This window comes from Sinocyclocheilus anshuiensis, unplaced genomic scaffold, assembly GCF_001515605.1.
Source record: "Sinocyclocheilus anshuiensis isolate Anshui unplaced genomic scaffold, SAMN03320099.WGS_v1.1 scaffold1023, whole genome shotgun sequence".
In the NCBI taxonomy this organism is placed as follows: Eukaryota; Metazoa; Chordata; class Actinopteri; order Cypriniformes; family Cyprinidae; genus Sinocyclocheilus; species Sinocyclocheilus anshuiensis.
In genome coordinates this window covers 103,534-120,154 of record NW_015546084.1, presented here as the reverse complement: position 1 = coordinate 120,154, position 16,621 = coordinate 103,534, and the positions used below count along the sequence as shown (strand labels likewise).

Here is a 16,621-nt window from a genome sequence, read left to right as displayed (position 1 = left end):
TATCTTCTTCACTGAGCCACTGGGCCTTCACACACCACTGCTGTGTCTCCATTAATGTGCTCTGCCCAGCAGCGCGTGACAAAGTATACTATTTTGCATTTCAGTTCAAAAACCCCCTACAGTACCTACAGTAAAGACACGTGAAGGTGTTTTCTTATAGGTACAAGACCTCAGAAATGCCCCCAAATTTTAACATCTGTCTGATTTATCTAAGATGGCTGCTATGGATGACCAGTTCAGTGCCATTGCTGTGTTATTTTAGGGTCAGCTGCTGCTTGTATTTGACACGCTGACTGTTTTTTTCTGTCTCTCTCTGCTGACAGTGTTTTTGTCGGACTCGGTAGCTTGATTATGCCCTGAGGAAACGATTAGGTAAGCAACACCTAATAAAAAGGTCTCAGTGAGGTGACAGAGTGCCAAGAAATCAGACAAGTCTTAATCTATAAAGCAGGATTGGGCAAAATTTGGAATTCAAGAATCGGCCTCCTTTCAGTTCATGAGTTTGAATTTGATTTGAATTGACCACATGCCACAGCATATTGAATTGAAATGACATGAAGAGGAATTCAAAGAAATTCAACACACACTTGCATGCCCTCATGTCTAGAATCCATGAAACATCCCGCACAATACTGTACACAATAATTTCAATACTAATTCCTTAAATTTAAATTTGAATCGCAATTCTCCTTTTTGCTACCTCGATTCAAATTCAGGAATTGAATTGGAATTTAAAAGGCATTCTCAGTTCTGTTATGAATGCCACACAACCCTGCTAAACATGGATGCTGCTGCTAAGCATTTAGACTAACAATATGTATTTTTAAAACTTGAATTATTTCTACTTTAGAGTATAATTGCTAAACAGATCCTTTGGTATCTGAAATGAAATACATTTTTCTTCCATTATTTCTTTGAATCCATCATTTACCATTTCATTAAAACTGCCAGTTGCCACCCCCAAGTCTGCATGAGAACATGTGTAAAGTGTGTTTTACGAGAAAATAAATGCCGGGGATGCCTTTTGGTACAATAACCGTCTTCCGAGTCAATGTAGCACCTATTAACGGAAAGAAATGGATGCACTTGGAAGTTTTGTAATTGTTTGGATTTGTTTTGCTCTGTTATATATCTGTTTGCTGCACAAAAGTGTGCATGTGTGTGGATGCGAGAAGTCAGTCTTTGTGTTTTCTGTGTGCTAGACATGTTGAGACAAGAGTAATGTGAGTGAAACTTTCCTACCATTTTATCAAGAATCCCAACCTCAGGCCTGTTAAATGTCCATTGGCACAGCTCAAGCTTCTCTGTAAGCTTGCATCTGTCAATGCCATGAGCCACTGCTGTATGCCTTCTTTACCCTTCATTTGCTCTTCCAGACATTGGGGGAAAATTTACCTCTTTGTACATTCAATCATACCTTTCACTGTAGATAAAAAATATTGCGTAGGCGTACCAAAAACACCTGGTAACACTGAATGAATAGCGCTGGACATCACAGACCTGACGAATTGCTGTTGGCTGTCCACATCTTGAGTATCTCGTTGTATGAAAGCTGAATTTGTTTATAAAATGTGTGCAAAGCATTGAAACTGGATACTATATATGACCAGTATTTCCTGTGTTGAATAATCTTATATACAGTATATGGTTTGCACATAGAAATGAACTAAATGTAAAGTTTTGTGTAGAATTTGTTTGTAAATTTGTGAATTGATTCTTTCTGTGACTTTATTCATGTATGTAATGCTTGTTCTTTTTTTTTATTATTATTATTATTGTTATTATTATCTAATTTTTGTGCCAAATACTGAAATGGTGGTTGGCATCTTAATATTGACAAAAAAGAAGTGCCCTCTAGGACAGAGCATGTTTGAACTGCTCGGTTATCAGTGTTTTACCTTGTTCCCCAGGCAATGTTGTTGTCATACTCTGTTACTGTAACTTTACACTTTACCTGCTGATTTTCTTACCCACTAACCTGCTAAATTGCTCATTGAAATTGTATATTTTCAAATGTTAATTTGTTTTGTTTCGTCATGGCAATTTGATCAGAGACTCTTTGGGTAGAGGTTTATAGCGATTCCTCAAGGGTTGTACTTTGATGTACTTTGAATGCATGTTACTCCAAACTGACCTTCCAGTCTTCTCTCCCCTTCCTACTGACTCAGCCGTTCTCCCCCGTGAGAATTCAGTGCCCACGCTGCTTCAGAGAGAAGACGGACACGGCAGCCTGTGTTGGTTTGACCATATACTTGTGCGTACTTCGATTTATCACTGACAAATGATGGGGCTTCATCCTTTTTCCTGTTTAAAACTTTACTGTGAGAGACTGTGATACTGTTGTGAAGCAAAAAACGATTAAAAGTGTTAGGCTGATCCTTGCCGGTAATGACTATGAGAATAACGTAAAAAGATTGGCTTGTAATAGAATTGTTCATCAATATGATGTTCTCGCAAACCTAAAATGATTTGTTGAAATAAATTTTTTTACAAATTGACAATGGTGTAGTGTTTCTTTTTTATGGCTTCCCTTACCAAAAAGTAGTATACTTCAAGTTTATTTTAGTAAGTATGCTTAAGTAAAGTTCAAGTATATTTTTAAGTATACTTTATGTAGTAAGCATACAAATATCAGTGTACAAGTAGTATACTTGTAAGTGTACTATTTCAATACTAACAAAAACATTTTATTCTAGCTTAATGCATTCTTTTTTAAACACTTGAATGTGGTAAGTTCCATTAAAAAATAAAGAAATAAACAACATTTTGAACAAAAAGATGAAAAAAAAGACTGAATTGGATTCAGAATGATAATCAAAACGTAGATAGAGTCGATCAACACCCCAAAGCTTGACAGTCATTAGTATCTCTTCATTGGTCGACATTTTATTCCATTACGTTTCACAGTTTTGATGCTGTTTTATGTCTCATGATTGTGTTAGATTACATGTGGAAGCATCTGTTGTTTCGGTTTCTTCTTCACTTGTGTTTTTTGGAAATTCTGTACAGAAGATGTGTACTAGCGCCCCCTACCGTATAACAATGAAAACACGGATTCTAGGGGCACAAGTATACAGTAGCTCAAATATATTTAGACTTTTTCAAGTATAAGTCAAGTATACTTAAATGTCATTTTGAGTATATTTCTGAGAAGAACAGAAAAAGTAGACTAAAAGTATAATTTCCTATTTTTAGTTTAAAAGAAGTATACTAATAGCACACTTGAATAAACGTATTTTTCGTAAGGGCTGTGACACAAAACACATATTGGTATCTAGAACAGTCTAGCACTCTCATAAGCCCACCCAAACCAGGACCAGTTCATTCAGAACCAGGAATGTTGGTTTGGAAATTATTGGTTGTTACAGTATAGTCAATGAGCTGTCAGATTACCATTGACAAATCAGCAGGGCAGCCCACCAGTTACATAACCGTTAGTTGCTGTGTTGTGCGACTGCGCTGTGATTTAGCACCCTGAGGGCTTGGATCAATAGTCAGCATGGTCTAATACAGGACACCTATCATATCAAAGCGAATCCTAGTTGCAGCTCTCTCCAGTCTCGGTTTCCATTAGCTTTCCTCGTCGTGGTCTAATCTCCTCAGTGTCAGTGAGAAAAGCTGGAGGAAGGATGCCTCCTGTGACCGCCTACTTCCAGGTCACTTCAGCGTTAAGTCAGAATGATAGAACAAAGCTAAAATGGTAGAGTGCCTGAGAGGGATGAGTAGAGAAACTGGGACAAAGGCTTTTAGTGTGTGGAATCGTGTGCACGTGTGAGAGGCCAGCATAAGAATGCTCAAGGCAACGCTGCTGATCCATGTCCCCAACATCCCTCCGTAATATTGGTGAAACTTGATGACTCAATTCTGCTGCCTGGTCTTGAGGGTATGACTGTTATGTGATAAGTGCATTTGAATTTACTGGAAGTTCTTTTTTCTAATTAGAAATGGATAACAGCTTTTTTCTATTTTTGAATTTGATTGGCTGAGTGGCATTCCAATAGTGGCCTGAAACATGCTAAATGATTAGCCAGCATATACTTACATTTGGTCCTGAATTGCATAACAACACATTTTGCAATGCAACAACATGCAAAATCTTGCATAGCTAAAAGCTAACAGCCAAAAGCCGAATGCACATATGCCCGATTTTAGGTATTACAAGTAACGTGTGTTACGAAATCAGATTACTTTTTTTCAAGAAACTAAAGTAACGCATTACTTTTAAAATTACAAAAAAATATCAGAGTTAATTTTTCAAATTAGTGATGCGTTACTTTGTTTTCCCATTTATTGACTGACAGCTTTCCTGTCCCCATGTTGAGAGAAATTTAGTGCAGAGGAATTGTGTTAACGTGCGCTGTGTAAACATGATGGTTGCTGTAGTTTTAGACTAAATAGTTCTAGTTCTAGACTAAACAGATTAATTATTCCTCAGAATTAATAAAAACAGTGAAAACTCAAAAAAATATTACGCAAACCTGCAATAATTAAACGTTAAAACAAAAATGTGTAAATGTTTGTACAGTAGTCAACATTTGAAGTGGATCAAAACCTTTCATCAAAGTTGTCCAAAAACCTAAAACCAAAATGCGTTCTTGTTTTAGGACAACTTTGATGAACTTTTCTGATCCACTTCAAATGTAGACTACTGTATTTAATCCCATTTTATTAACCAGTGTCTTTGCTGCTGACCTTCAATAATCCAATTCAACCACACAAATTAAGCAAAAATTATTTTAGATAAACAACATTTGTGTTTCTTTTTTGTGATTTGAGCTTTTTGAATTTACATTTCCTTCAGCCTGGGGCATATTCATTTCAGGGAGTAACACAATATTGTAATGCATTACTTTTAAAGGTAACTTTTCCTAACACTATATGTTTCTTGCCATACAGTCCAAAAGACAGTTATTTTACTGAATCATTTGCAGCTGTTTCACACATCAAAATAGTAATGATACAATTCAGGCAGAAAACAAAAAGACCACTGGATGATTTGCAAATGTCTACTATTGCTTATCAACTTGTGAATGAGGCAATGACCAGTTGCATAACAGTATCAAAAAAGGTGTATCAAGGAGACTCTTTTTTTAATTGGAGACTTAATTGTGCCCCAGGACTGATGAAAAGCAAGAAACACCCCTGCCTCCTCATTAATAATTTACATAATTACATATTCTTTGCATTGCCAAAATAGCTTAATCATTGTTATCTAATGATAACTTTTTATAGAAGCATTCATTCTCTGTGTTTTGAGGCACGTTTCACTAACTCTCTCTGGAGTCATCAAACGTTGCCCAGCAACACTTCTTTTTTAGATGTAAGGGAAGCATTACTGACAAACAAATGAACACTTTGTGAGCTCAGTAGTACTGATGAAATTGACATAATATCTCAATCTGCACTGTATACAAATATCAGAAGACCTGTGGGTATAAAACAGGGATTATGCAAAAAGGCTTTAGATGTAATATATGTAGGTGTGGCTTATGCGCCTCCTCAAATCACCTGTGGCATGCAAATGTTCTTATTTAGTACCTGCACCTGTGAAGAGGTTGAGAGGCAATCCTGCTTTATGGGTTAATTTCAACAATGTACTGACAGAACCAGGACATAATGTTTGCACAAGAAAAGGACAATTTAATATTTGCGCATTCTTGGAAAACACCACAATCAGCATGAAAAAACACTGGGGACCTCTGGGGACTTGTGAAGAAAGGATGGGGACTGCATGGGGAGAAAATTCTAGATAAGTGTCAGGCTTTGCAAAAACCATCAGAGCAACTGAACATCTAATTTTAAGGTATTGTGAATGATTTCTCTACAGAAGAATTTCTAAGATATATTATTATTTGTAAGATATTTCAGCTATTTCAGAGTGTTTTTTTTTCTTCTAAAAAGCTGAATATGTTTTTAGAAATTTGGCATTTTTAAAATGTAGTTAATTTGTTCTTATTATTTATGCATTTAATTATTGAATAAATTGATCAGGCACTGGTACTGTCTGAAAAGAAATTACTATGAAATACTATGAAATCCTGAAATGTTGCAGGAAACAGTTTTCTCTGTAGAAATATTTTTCCTGTTGGGGAAAACAAAAATAAGCAAATATTTTTTCCATCCCAGATTAGTGTGATTTGGTTGCTCGAGGAAAAATAAATGAAACAGTGCTGTAAGCAAGGCATTTCCATATGCAGAGTAAATGTTGTGGTCTTAAAGTACATGATGTAAATATCATGGGTGGTAAGATGCTGTGAACGTCAGGTGCACATAATGAGTCTCACGAGGCCAAACCATGGAGACGGAATTCTTCAGAGACTTCCTCGTAGTGGCAGAAGCCCTAGTATTTCCCTCGAAAAAAACAGCTTGGCCTTTCTGAGATTTCTCACCACTCACTGAACTCATCTGTAATTCACAGAAATTTGTATCAAATATCCATTTACACTGCTTCATAATATATTGTTCCTCTCAATGTCTTTCGTTCTCTTCCAGTCCATGGCACGCTCCAGATGCAATGGAAAGATCCTATGTCTGTGTCTCTTGCCTTGTGTGATGGTAAGTCACCTGTTGGTGTACATCATGGTGTCCATATTTGTAGCCGTCTCCTACTCCCCTCCTCTACCGCAGCTGCCCCTCCATTTCATTGCCACTGGAGTCTCCACAAACTCGGGAGCTCTTGCATCCCATCCAGTTCGGCCCTTCTGGAATCTCAGACTAGAGGACGGGGCACTGTGGAACCGCCTCCAGCACATTTGGGACAGAGAGCACAACCCCATATTGAGAGGTAACGGAACAAGGTCCAAAGGTCAAAGCCTTGATGCAATACATCTGCAAGAGACGGGTAAAACTGGTGCCTGTGAACAAGACGCGGCTTGGGCGTCTCACCTGCCTGACTTTAACACCCTTCCTGATCAAATGAAGGATTTTGTCCTGTCCATGCACTGCAGGCATTATGCTATCCTTGTGGACCAACCCAACCTGTGTGCTGGGCAGGAGTCTACAACACCGTTCCTTCTGATGGCAATCAAATCGCAAGTCGGGAACTTCGAGAACAGGCAGGCCATCCGAGAGACATGGGGAAGGAGCGGCTGGATCCAAGAGGACAGTGGAGGAAGAAGATGGTTAGTACGCACTGTCTTCTTGCTTGCGAGGCAGGACACAGAGACAGGGCCTCATCCAGACCTGAGTGCCCTGTTGAAGCTGGAGAGCAGCACCCATAAGGACATCCTCCTGTGGGACTTCAAAGACACTTTCTTCAACCTCACCCTGAAGGATGTCCTTTTCTGGGACTGGCTTTCAAAGCATTGTTCTCATGTCCACTTCATTTTCAAGGGAGATGATGATGTGTTTGTTAGGACTAAGGCTCTACTGGACTACTTAAACCATGTTGGAGTACAAAAGATGCATGGAAATAAAATGAAAGAACGGGACGATTTTGTTGCGGGGGATGTTATTGCCAATGCCTGGCCCAATCGGCAACCTGATACTAAATATTACATACCCGAAAGCTTCTATAAAGGAACGTATCCGGCCTATGCAGGAGGCGGAGGGGTGATTTACACTGGTGCCTTGGCTTTACGTCTACAGGACGTCTCTCGATGGGTCAGCTTGTTTCCTATTGACGATGTTTACTTAGGAATGTGCCTTCACAGACTCGGGGTGTCCCCCACTCATCATTCAGGTTTTCTTACCTTCGACCTTCCAGAGGACCTGCGGGAGAAGCCGTGTGCGTATCATAATGTTCTCCTAGTCCATAAACGCACCCCGAAAGAAATGTTAACCCTGTGGAAGGAGCTACAAGTTCCTCCTCAGGAGTGCTAGTGTACACTTGTTCATGAATTGAAATGAAGGTAAAGGATGCCGCGGGGACCTGGACTTCAAAGATATTTTCATATTTGCCACAAGGTATTTTCATGCCAGTTGGGCATGTTAATTTGCATACGAGGCCCTAATTTTTCTGTGATGTTGGGCTGTGCTCAGAGCTGTGCGTGCAGTGGTTATTATAAGGAGATCAAATTGGAATGGCAAGACAGTAGACGAGCTAAAAGTAGCATACAACATGGTTGACTTCGTAAGACGGGGTTCTTGGTAGAATGGTTCTTGTTCACAAGTAAGCATGTGAAAGAATATCTAGTGGACAATTGTAGAGTCTCATGTTGTTGTTGTTGTTATTATTATTTTAAAAGATTTAGAAGTTTGTGGCCCAAACACCAGGAGTTATGTCATAATGGAGTGAATCAAAAAATGGTCATCAACATCATTCAGCGTTGTATTAAAAAATCTATGCTACTGGTTCAAAAACAAAAGCTTTACTATTCGATCTGAAGCGTTTCAGAGAGTTTGTAGAACTTCCTGTTATTGGACTGTTATTTTTACACTTGGAATGTATATGCATTTTCTGCTCTGTTCAGTGTCACATATGTGTCATTTTCTCTCGTTAGCGTAAGAATTCCTGATGTGAAAACAGCTGGAAAGAATGATTCAAAAGTATCTGGAGTCCATTTTGGTGTACAAGTGCTTCTCAGCAAAATGATCTGGATGCCTGAAAACCCCACAGACATTGTCATCTGGTTTAGGCCTTGTGGGCCTAATTATAGCCTGGTGTTGTCGGTGGCATAATCTGAATTACAACAACAAAACATTATAATGGGAAATAATGAATGACAATAATGAACAATGGATGATTTATTTGATCATTTATCATACAATTGATTTACATTACATTATTTAGATGTTTGTGTATAATGGAAATATTTTCACTTATATTTTCACTTATTTCACTGTTGTCCTCCAAATTTATGTTAGTAATAATCATGCCAAATGAAGCTTGTGTTTTCTTAATTATGTTATGTACAGTCAGATTTTGCAATGAAATCTGTTAATCACTATTACTTCAACTGTTGGTGTTTTTTATTTCTCCAAAGCAAACAATTATTATATATCTTAATATATAATAATTACTACACTTACAGTGGTTATATAATTTGTTTGAATTTCAAATTTAATTGTACTAGGCCTACTCTGCGAGTAGGTGCAGCCCATAGCAAACTTGTAAAACAAATTTATTAAAGTTAACAAGTTGAGAGATTTTTAGTTTTCATGTCTCCTTTGGAACATTGGCTGTAATATCTCATTTGGCTGTATCTTTGTTTTGTATCTTTCTAGGGAGTTTCTTCTCACTTCAACTTGCTCATTAGGGAGTGTGAGGCACTATTTTCTGTAGAGTTATTTAGTGCCATTTAAGAAGAATAATTGTGAAAAGAAAAGTGCTAAACTGAACTGAAAATGTTTCTCTCTTCATGTTCGTGCATCTAATATTTATAAATTAAAGTAATTACTTTCCAGGTAAGTTTTTACAAATATTTTACAATGAAAATATAAATTAATTTAGCAAACTAAAACATTTAACAACATGGAATATAAAAGCCAGTTATTTATTACAACATTTATTACAGCATATTGTTACAAAAAACGCACCTTACCACAGTACTGTTATACAGTATAAATGAGTTTTATAAATGAGGATAGCTGCCTGCTACAGGTGCATCTCAATAAATTAGAATGTCGTGGAAAAGTTAATTTATTTCAGTAATTCAACTCAAATTGTGAAACTCGTGTATTAAATAAATTCAATGCACACAGACTGAAGTAGTTTAAGTCTGAATTGGTGGGTTTTTGTTAAATGTGAGCCAAAATCATCACAATTAAAAGAACCAAAGACTTAAACTACTTCAGTCTGTGTGCATTGAATTTATTTAATACACGAGTTTCACAATTTGAGTTGAATTACTGAAATAAATTAACTTTTCCATGACATTCTAATTGATTGAGATGCACCTGTATATACTGAAGCAAGTCAAAACTGCATAGAGATTAACGACCTCCAAATTAGTACGTGGCGCTGCAACTCCATCTTTGTCTATTTAACCCGGAAGTTGTCAGTGCAGGACCGCGTTCATCATACGATTGTCTTGTTGCAATAGGGCTAGTTGTGTTTTAGTATTTACATTTTTTTCTGATCAAATCAATACAAAATAATGTCTTAATAACAACGCGCACAGTATAAGTTAGCTTTGAGATTATGACGTCTTTGTACTGTTGATATTACGTAAATCTTTACCGGTTTGCCGTGTCATAATCAACTGAAGTGCAGCAAGACACATATAAGTTAGCACATTTAACGTAGTCCACGAACAGACCCGATATGGGTTCATCAAAGAAACACAAAGAGAAGGAGAAGGACCGGGATCCAGAGGACCGGCACCGTGAGCACAAGAAACACCGTCACAAGGAGAAGGACCGCGAGCGAGAGAAGAGAAAGAGATCCCGCTCCAGAGAGAGGAGCAGCCGTGGAGCAGAGAAAGACAGGAGCGGTAAAGCAGAGAGGAGCAATGCGGAGCCAAGAGTCAAGAAAGAGAAGCTTGATCCTGCTTTCGAGGACAACAGCGGTCAGTCATCCTGTCCACACACTTTAGTAGTTACTAGAACTTTGAGTTGCTGTTCTGCACCACTGCCATCAAAATATACTTTAGAAATATTATGAAAGCGTGTTAAACTCTGTGAAGGAGATCATCTCATTGTCCCACTTGAAAGAATCTCTATGGCTTTGATAGAAGTCTTTGAGTTGGTTGGTGCTCATGTTTGTCAACATCCTGTTTTGCAGAGCCAGGTCCCAAATCTGCCAGTGGTGATGCTTCACTCAGCATCGAAGAGACCAAGTATGTTTTGTAACGTACTGTTATTTGTAATGGGAAGGGAAAATGTAGTACATTTAAATAAATGTATATTTTGCTAAACATTATCTCTCTTTGTTTTGCAGTAAACTGAGGGCCAAACTAGGTTTGAAACCCCTTGATCTCAATGAAAGCAAGAAAGGTAAGAATTTGATGACCATGTTACATCCAAGTGCTATTTTATACACTACCATTCAAAAGTTTGAAGTCAGTAAAAATGTGTTGGTTCACTTGTAATAATTAGAAAGCAACAGTCAGTCTGTTCTATCAGTTTACAAAAAAAATAAAAAATTAATCAGCACAACTGTTTTCAACATTGATAATAACAAGAAATTACTTCTGAAGGATCATGTGACACTGAAGACTGGAGTAATGGCTGCTGAAATTTCAGTTTTGCGTCACAAGAATAAATGAGATTTTAAAATATATTCAAATTTAAAACAATACATTTTTGATCAAATAAATGCAGCCTTGTGAGCATATATGAGACTTCTTTCAAAAACATTAAAATTATCATACTGACCCCAAACGTTTGAATGTTAGTGTACGCGTTTAATTGCTTTGAATGCAACATCTTATTTGATGCTTTTTTCCCCCTAAATCTATAATTGTTTGATGATATCTCAGAGGCTGGAACCAAGGAGGAGCCCCTCCTGGCCGAGGCCATCAATCCTGTCCAGATCAGACAACGGGCTGAGATGAGAGAGAAACTGGCTGCTCTTAAAGAGAAGCGTCTGCTCAATCAGAAGCTGGGGTAGGAAGTTTTTGCCACCTGCAAAAGACAACAGAACTGCTACTATTACAATTCCATATTAGTCAAACTAAATCAAACATTAAATCTGACTAATATCAGCCTATCTGGCTTTTTTGCGTCTTCAGGAAGGTGAAGGCACTTGGAAATGAGGAACCATGGCTGGACGACACAGCTGCCTGGGTGGAGAGGAGTCGCAAACTAGCCAAGGAGAAGGAGATGGCGGAGAAGAGGGTGAGGATAGAGAGAAGAGACAACCAAATGACTGGCTTTATGTTTCGCTTGGCCTTTAGCAGTCTTTTTATTTTGTTTTCTGTGCAATTCCTTTCTCAACAGGCCAAGCTCCTAGAGGAGATGGATGAAGAGTTTGGTGTGAGCAGTCTGGTTGAGCAGGAGTTTGCACAGGAAAAGAGGGTGTGTGACCTTACTGATGCTTCCTTGTTCCCCTGTTTCTCAGTCACAATCCCCCCCAGGACAATCTTCAAAGCCCCTCTAAAGTATTTCTGGTACTTCTGATGTAATGCCACAATTACTCATTTTCAGATATTTTTTATTTACACTAGGAGTGGAAATATTAAAATAATAAAATAAATAATTATATTATAATATACAGTGTTGGAAAGGCTACTTTCGAAATGTAATAGGTTACAGATAACCTGTCAGGTTACCTGTCATCTTTTTTTTTACTTTTATTTTTAAGTAGTTTAATTTACAAGATTCACAATAAATACAGAACAATTTTAACAGAAAAGGATAAAAGAAATCATACATTTAACATATACATATCAAACATGCTACAGCGTGTACAGTTGTATACATACACATCCATATTAACACACATAAACAAATATAAATAAATACACTTGTATATACATATGCATATATACACACATATATTTGTACATACATCCACATACATATGTACCATCCCCCCAGTTAAAGAGAAGGAAAAAAAAAAAACAAGGCCAGTTAGGTGAGGTTAACTATTGCTATAGCTTTTTTTTGTCTGTTATATTACGGTTTACTTAGCTGAGGATGTTTTGTTCTCTATATATCAACCACTTTTCCCAGCCCATTGTAAAAGCATTTTTTTTTCATCTTTAAAGTATATGCAAGTTCTTCCAATAACAGGATTTCCTCAATTATGGTTACCTGTCATCTTAAAAAATAAAGCAAACACACAAACCCAAATAGGGAATGAAACCGTTATTAAATAGTGTCCTCTTTTGTGTCCTAAACTCCTGAAACATTGGTGTCTCATATTTTAGAGCAGTCAATGCAATTTGGGATAAAAATCAATTAAATCTGTATGTGTGGGAAAATATTCAGATGGAACCTCCTTTGTAATCGTTAACATTTTCATAAGTAACTAATTTAATTACACATTTTTTTCGAAGTAACTGTTACTGATTGCAGTTACATTTATTTTGTAATTAAATTAGTAACACCATTACATGAAACTAATTACTCACTGAAAATATTTAAAAATTATACATAATAAATAATTATCGATAATTTAAATTAAGTTCTATGCATTTTAATAAATGAATGATTTTTTTTAGTTTTACTCACAAATAGCAATTTCTCACCAATAACACATTTTACAGATTGCCATAACTAGAAAATTTTGTTCACTTTATTAATGTACATGACTTTTCCATGTCTAGAAATTACACTTTTAAAATTAGACTCTTTCATGCACAGGTTTTCCAAGACTGCAAGAAACCTGGTTCTTAAAGAAAATTACAGTTATTAAGGGGGTGAATTAAAACAAGAAATATCAGTTTTTAGCTGTTTTAGCTCATTTTAATATTTATTTAGTATTATTTTAAGTTATCTTTATGCACCCTTCAAAGTTTACCGAGACCCTCTATTTGGCCTCTAAAGGTTTCTCTCTTTTTTTTTTTTTTATATGTATGTGTTTCTTTGTGATGTGTTATATTACTATCATAGTACTGCAATATCCACTTATATGTTGATTTGATTAATCTGTTTTTACTAACCAGAGCGCATACAGCTCACGTGATCTCAAAGGGCTGAAGGTTCAACACAAGATGGACTCTTTCAGAGAGGGGGAAACGGTTATCTTAACTATAGAAGACAAAGGTGATGTAACATGATGATGCTGAATGTGGATAAATGCACTGTTGCTTTAGATGAACAAGCATCTGCTAAATCACTGACACCACCTACACACACTCTCATGGGCACACTCAAAGTTTCTCTGCGTGGGTGATTTTCACAGGCGTTCTGGAGGAGGAGGAGGACGTGCTGGTAAATGTGGGTCTGGTGGACAAAGAGAAAGCAGAGAAAAATGTGGAGCTAAAGAAGAAGAAACCAGATTATAAACCTTATGAAGAAGAGGAGAGTGTGGATGACATGGTCATTGTAAGATTGCATCTGAAATTCCAAATTCTCCAAATGCATTTAAACCTCACATGGCCAGAAACACCACTGATACTTGTTATTAACCAATTAAAAAGCCTGCTTTGTGATTTCTTCTTCCTTGCATAACATTCTTTGAATTCTTGCCAGTTAAAGCCAAAGTCTGTGCTGTCAAAGTATGATGAGGAGATCGAGGGAGAGAAGAAGAAGAGTTTCAGGCTGAGTGCTGGAGGTTTTGTGGGAGGTGAGAGAGAGCGGGAGCTGCAGGCCATCAGAGAGAATCTGCGCAATCAGGCCCAGTCTCTGGATATGCCTGCTCTCACCCTCGCCAACGAATACTACACGCCACAGGAGATGGTGAGAGAACAATGTGTTTGTGCACTGGGTTTTGAATTTGATTTCATTCTTGACTAACGTTAATTTTTTTTGACACTAGGTGGGCTTTAAGAAGACCAAATGCAAAGTCAAGAAAATCAGGAAGAAAGAGAAAATACTCAAGGCTGATGACCTTTTGGTGGACAAAATTCGAAGCTCAGATTTCGGCTCCAGGTAAAGCCTTCACACATTTGCTGTTGAATACTCCAGCAACACCAGTTACTTCAACCCAAAACCGGTTCTGGCACTCAGGTCTCGAGGTCGAGGTAGAAAGCATGCAGATGAGGAGGAGGGGGCGGAGCTTGGAGATGTTGCTATGGAAACCAGCAGCAAGGCCAATGATGTCCTCCAGCAGTCAGATGACATTAGAATGGCCGACATGGACATTAGTGATGACGGTAAGAGAGAACTTTTTCATGTCTGAAGTTAAGACCTGTTTTTCTTTTTTTAAGGCATCTGTTCTTCCCTTTGAAATTCAAATGAATTGCATCACTATTCTCTGCACTCACATGCTTTCTCCTTGTCTCTCTCAGAGGACTTCACCCCTCCAGCGCCTACTGTATTAGAAGAGGATGAAGCTGAGCAGGAGCTCCAGAAACAGCTTGAGAAACAGAGGAAACTCAGACAAAAACAGATGCTCAAAGACTCAGGAGAAAAGGTCAGCACTTTTCATTCCTGAAGTGTTGCTTTGGCAATGCAGAATTTTATGTTTTATTTATATATATATTTATACATACTTAAACATATGCACTAGCAATCAAAAGTTTGAAATATTTTTACTATTTAAAATAACTGTTTTCTATTTGAATATATTTTAAAATGTAATTTATTCCTGTGATTTTTCAAAGCTGAATTTTTAGCATCATTACTCCAGTCACATGATCCTTCAGTAATGCTCAAAAAACATTTATTATTTATTATTATTATTATTATTATTATTATTATTGTTGAAAACAGCTGAGTAGAATTTTTTTTTCCAGGTTTCTTTGATGAATAGAAAGTTCAGAAGAACAGCATTTATCTGAAATAGAAATCTTTTGTAACATTATACATGTCTTTATCATCACTTTTGATCAATTTAAAGCATCGTTGCTAAATAAAAGCATTAATTTCTATCATTTCTTTCCCCCCCAAAAAAACAATTATACTGACTCCAAGCTTTTGAATGGTGTAGTGTATAATGTTACAAACGGTTTTTTATTTCAGATAAATGCTAATCTTTGGGCTGTTCTATTGATCAAAGAATTTTGAAAAAATGTACTCAACTGTTTTAAATATTGATAATCAGCAAATCAGCATATTAGAATGATTTCTGAAGGATCATGTCCCACTGAAGACTGGAGTTATGATGCTGAAAATTTAGCTTTGATCACAGAAAATAAATTATTTAAAAAATACATGCAAATAGAAAGCAGTTATTTTAAATAGTAAAAATATTTCACAATAGTAGTGCTTTGCTGTATTTTGGATCAAATAAATGCAGGCTTGGTGAGCAGAAGAGAATTCTTTAAAAAACATTAAAAATCTTACTGTTTAAAAAACATTTGACTGGTAGTATAGATAGATAAATATATTCACTGATAATGTGTTATATTCTAATCTACTAGATCAAGTCAGTAAAATTACAAAGTAAAATGTAACCAATTGCTACTTTTAATACCAGTAATTACAATAATTTTAATCTGTGTTAATCCTATGTTCCATAATATGTTTTTAATTATTAACAATATTGTTTATTCGGCTGTTTCTTTTGTATCTTTCCCTGTATTGGTGTTTTCAGGTGGTTCAGCACATTAATCAGTTGGTGAAGACAGGAGATGATGACAGCGACCCAGACAAAAGGAACAACATTGTCTTTAATGCCACCTCTGAGTTTTGCCGCACTCTTGGAGACATCCCCACCTACGGGCTGTCAGGCAACCGAGAGGACCAAGAGGATATTATGGTATGCACTAGGGCTGTGCGATTAATCGAAATCGTCATAAAATCGCGATTTGAGCTTGTGCGATTTCTAAATCGCTTTATAGCACGATTTTCCGCGCCCCCGACCTCCCGCAGTATGCTATCCGAAACAATCAGAATGCAGCGCGTCTAAATGGAGCACGAGAACAGAATAGACCGGGCGTGCATACAAACGTAAAGCCAGGTTCACACACTCCGTCTGTGGTGCGTATTTTTTCCGCGCCCATGTTAACGGATCAGAGCGTTCACACTGCACGCAATTGCGGTCCGGCAGTGCGCTCCAGGAGTGGTGCGTCCGCAGCAGTCATGCTGCGATCATTTCCGCACGGAATCTATTTCTGCTGTGCTATACGTGCTGAATTAAAGTGACAGCGCATTATTCGCGGTAAAAATTAACATGGATTGACACGGAAAT

At 37.2% G+C, this 16,621-nt stretch overlaps 2 protein-coding genes across 2 annotated transcripts in view; both read left to right on the top strand.

Annotated features, from left to right (window-relative positions):
* The first annotated feature begins 6,495 nt into the window (after nucleotides 1-6,495).
* Nucleotides 6,496-7,821, top strand: LOC107699974 (N-acetyllactosaminide beta-1,3-N-acetylglucosaminyltransferase 2-like). The gene has a single exon (XM_016501436.1). It carries the CDS (start codon nucleotides 6,496-6,498, stop codon nucleotides 7,819-7,821), a length of 1,326 nt encoding a protein of 441 aa, XP_016356922.1.
* A 2,112-nt stretch (nucleotides 7,822-9,933) lies between these two features.
* LOC107700008 (U4/U6.U5 tri-snRNP-associated protein 1-like) overlaps nucleotides 9,934-16,621 on the top strand; it is an 8,593-nt gene continuing 1,905 nt past the window's right edge. The window contains exons 1-13 of the mRNA XM_016501480.1: nucleotides 9,934-10,448; nucleotides 10,664-10,718; nucleotides 10,820-10,875; nucleotides 11,361-11,487; nucleotides 11,613-11,718; nucleotides 11,821-11,898; nucleotides 13,491-13,590; nucleotides 13,730-13,872; nucleotides 14,020-14,226; nucleotides 14,306-14,418; nucleotides 14,497-14,642; nucleotides 14,778-14,902; nucleotides 16,025-16,189. Coding sequence (XP_016356966.1) covers nucleotides 10,205-10,448; nucleotides 10,664-10,718; nucleotides 10,820-10,875; nucleotides 11,361-11,487; nucleotides 11,613-11,718; nucleotides 11,821-11,898; nucleotides 13,491-13,590; nucleotides 13,730-13,872; nucleotides 14,020-14,226; nucleotides 14,306-14,418; nucleotides 14,497-14,642; nucleotides 14,778-14,902; nucleotides 16,025-16,189 — 1,665 coding nt within the window. The 5' untranslated portion in view covers nucleotides 9,934-10,204. The remainder of the gene's footprint in view (nucleotides 10,449-10,663; nucleotides 10,719-10,819; nucleotides 10,876-11,360; nucleotides 11,488-11,612; nucleotides 11,719-11,820; nucleotides 11,899-13,490; nucleotides 13,591-13,729; nucleotides 13,873-14,019; nucleotides 14,227-14,305; nucleotides 14,419-14,496; nucleotides 14,643-14,777; nucleotides 14,903-16,024; nucleotides 16,190-16,621) is intronic.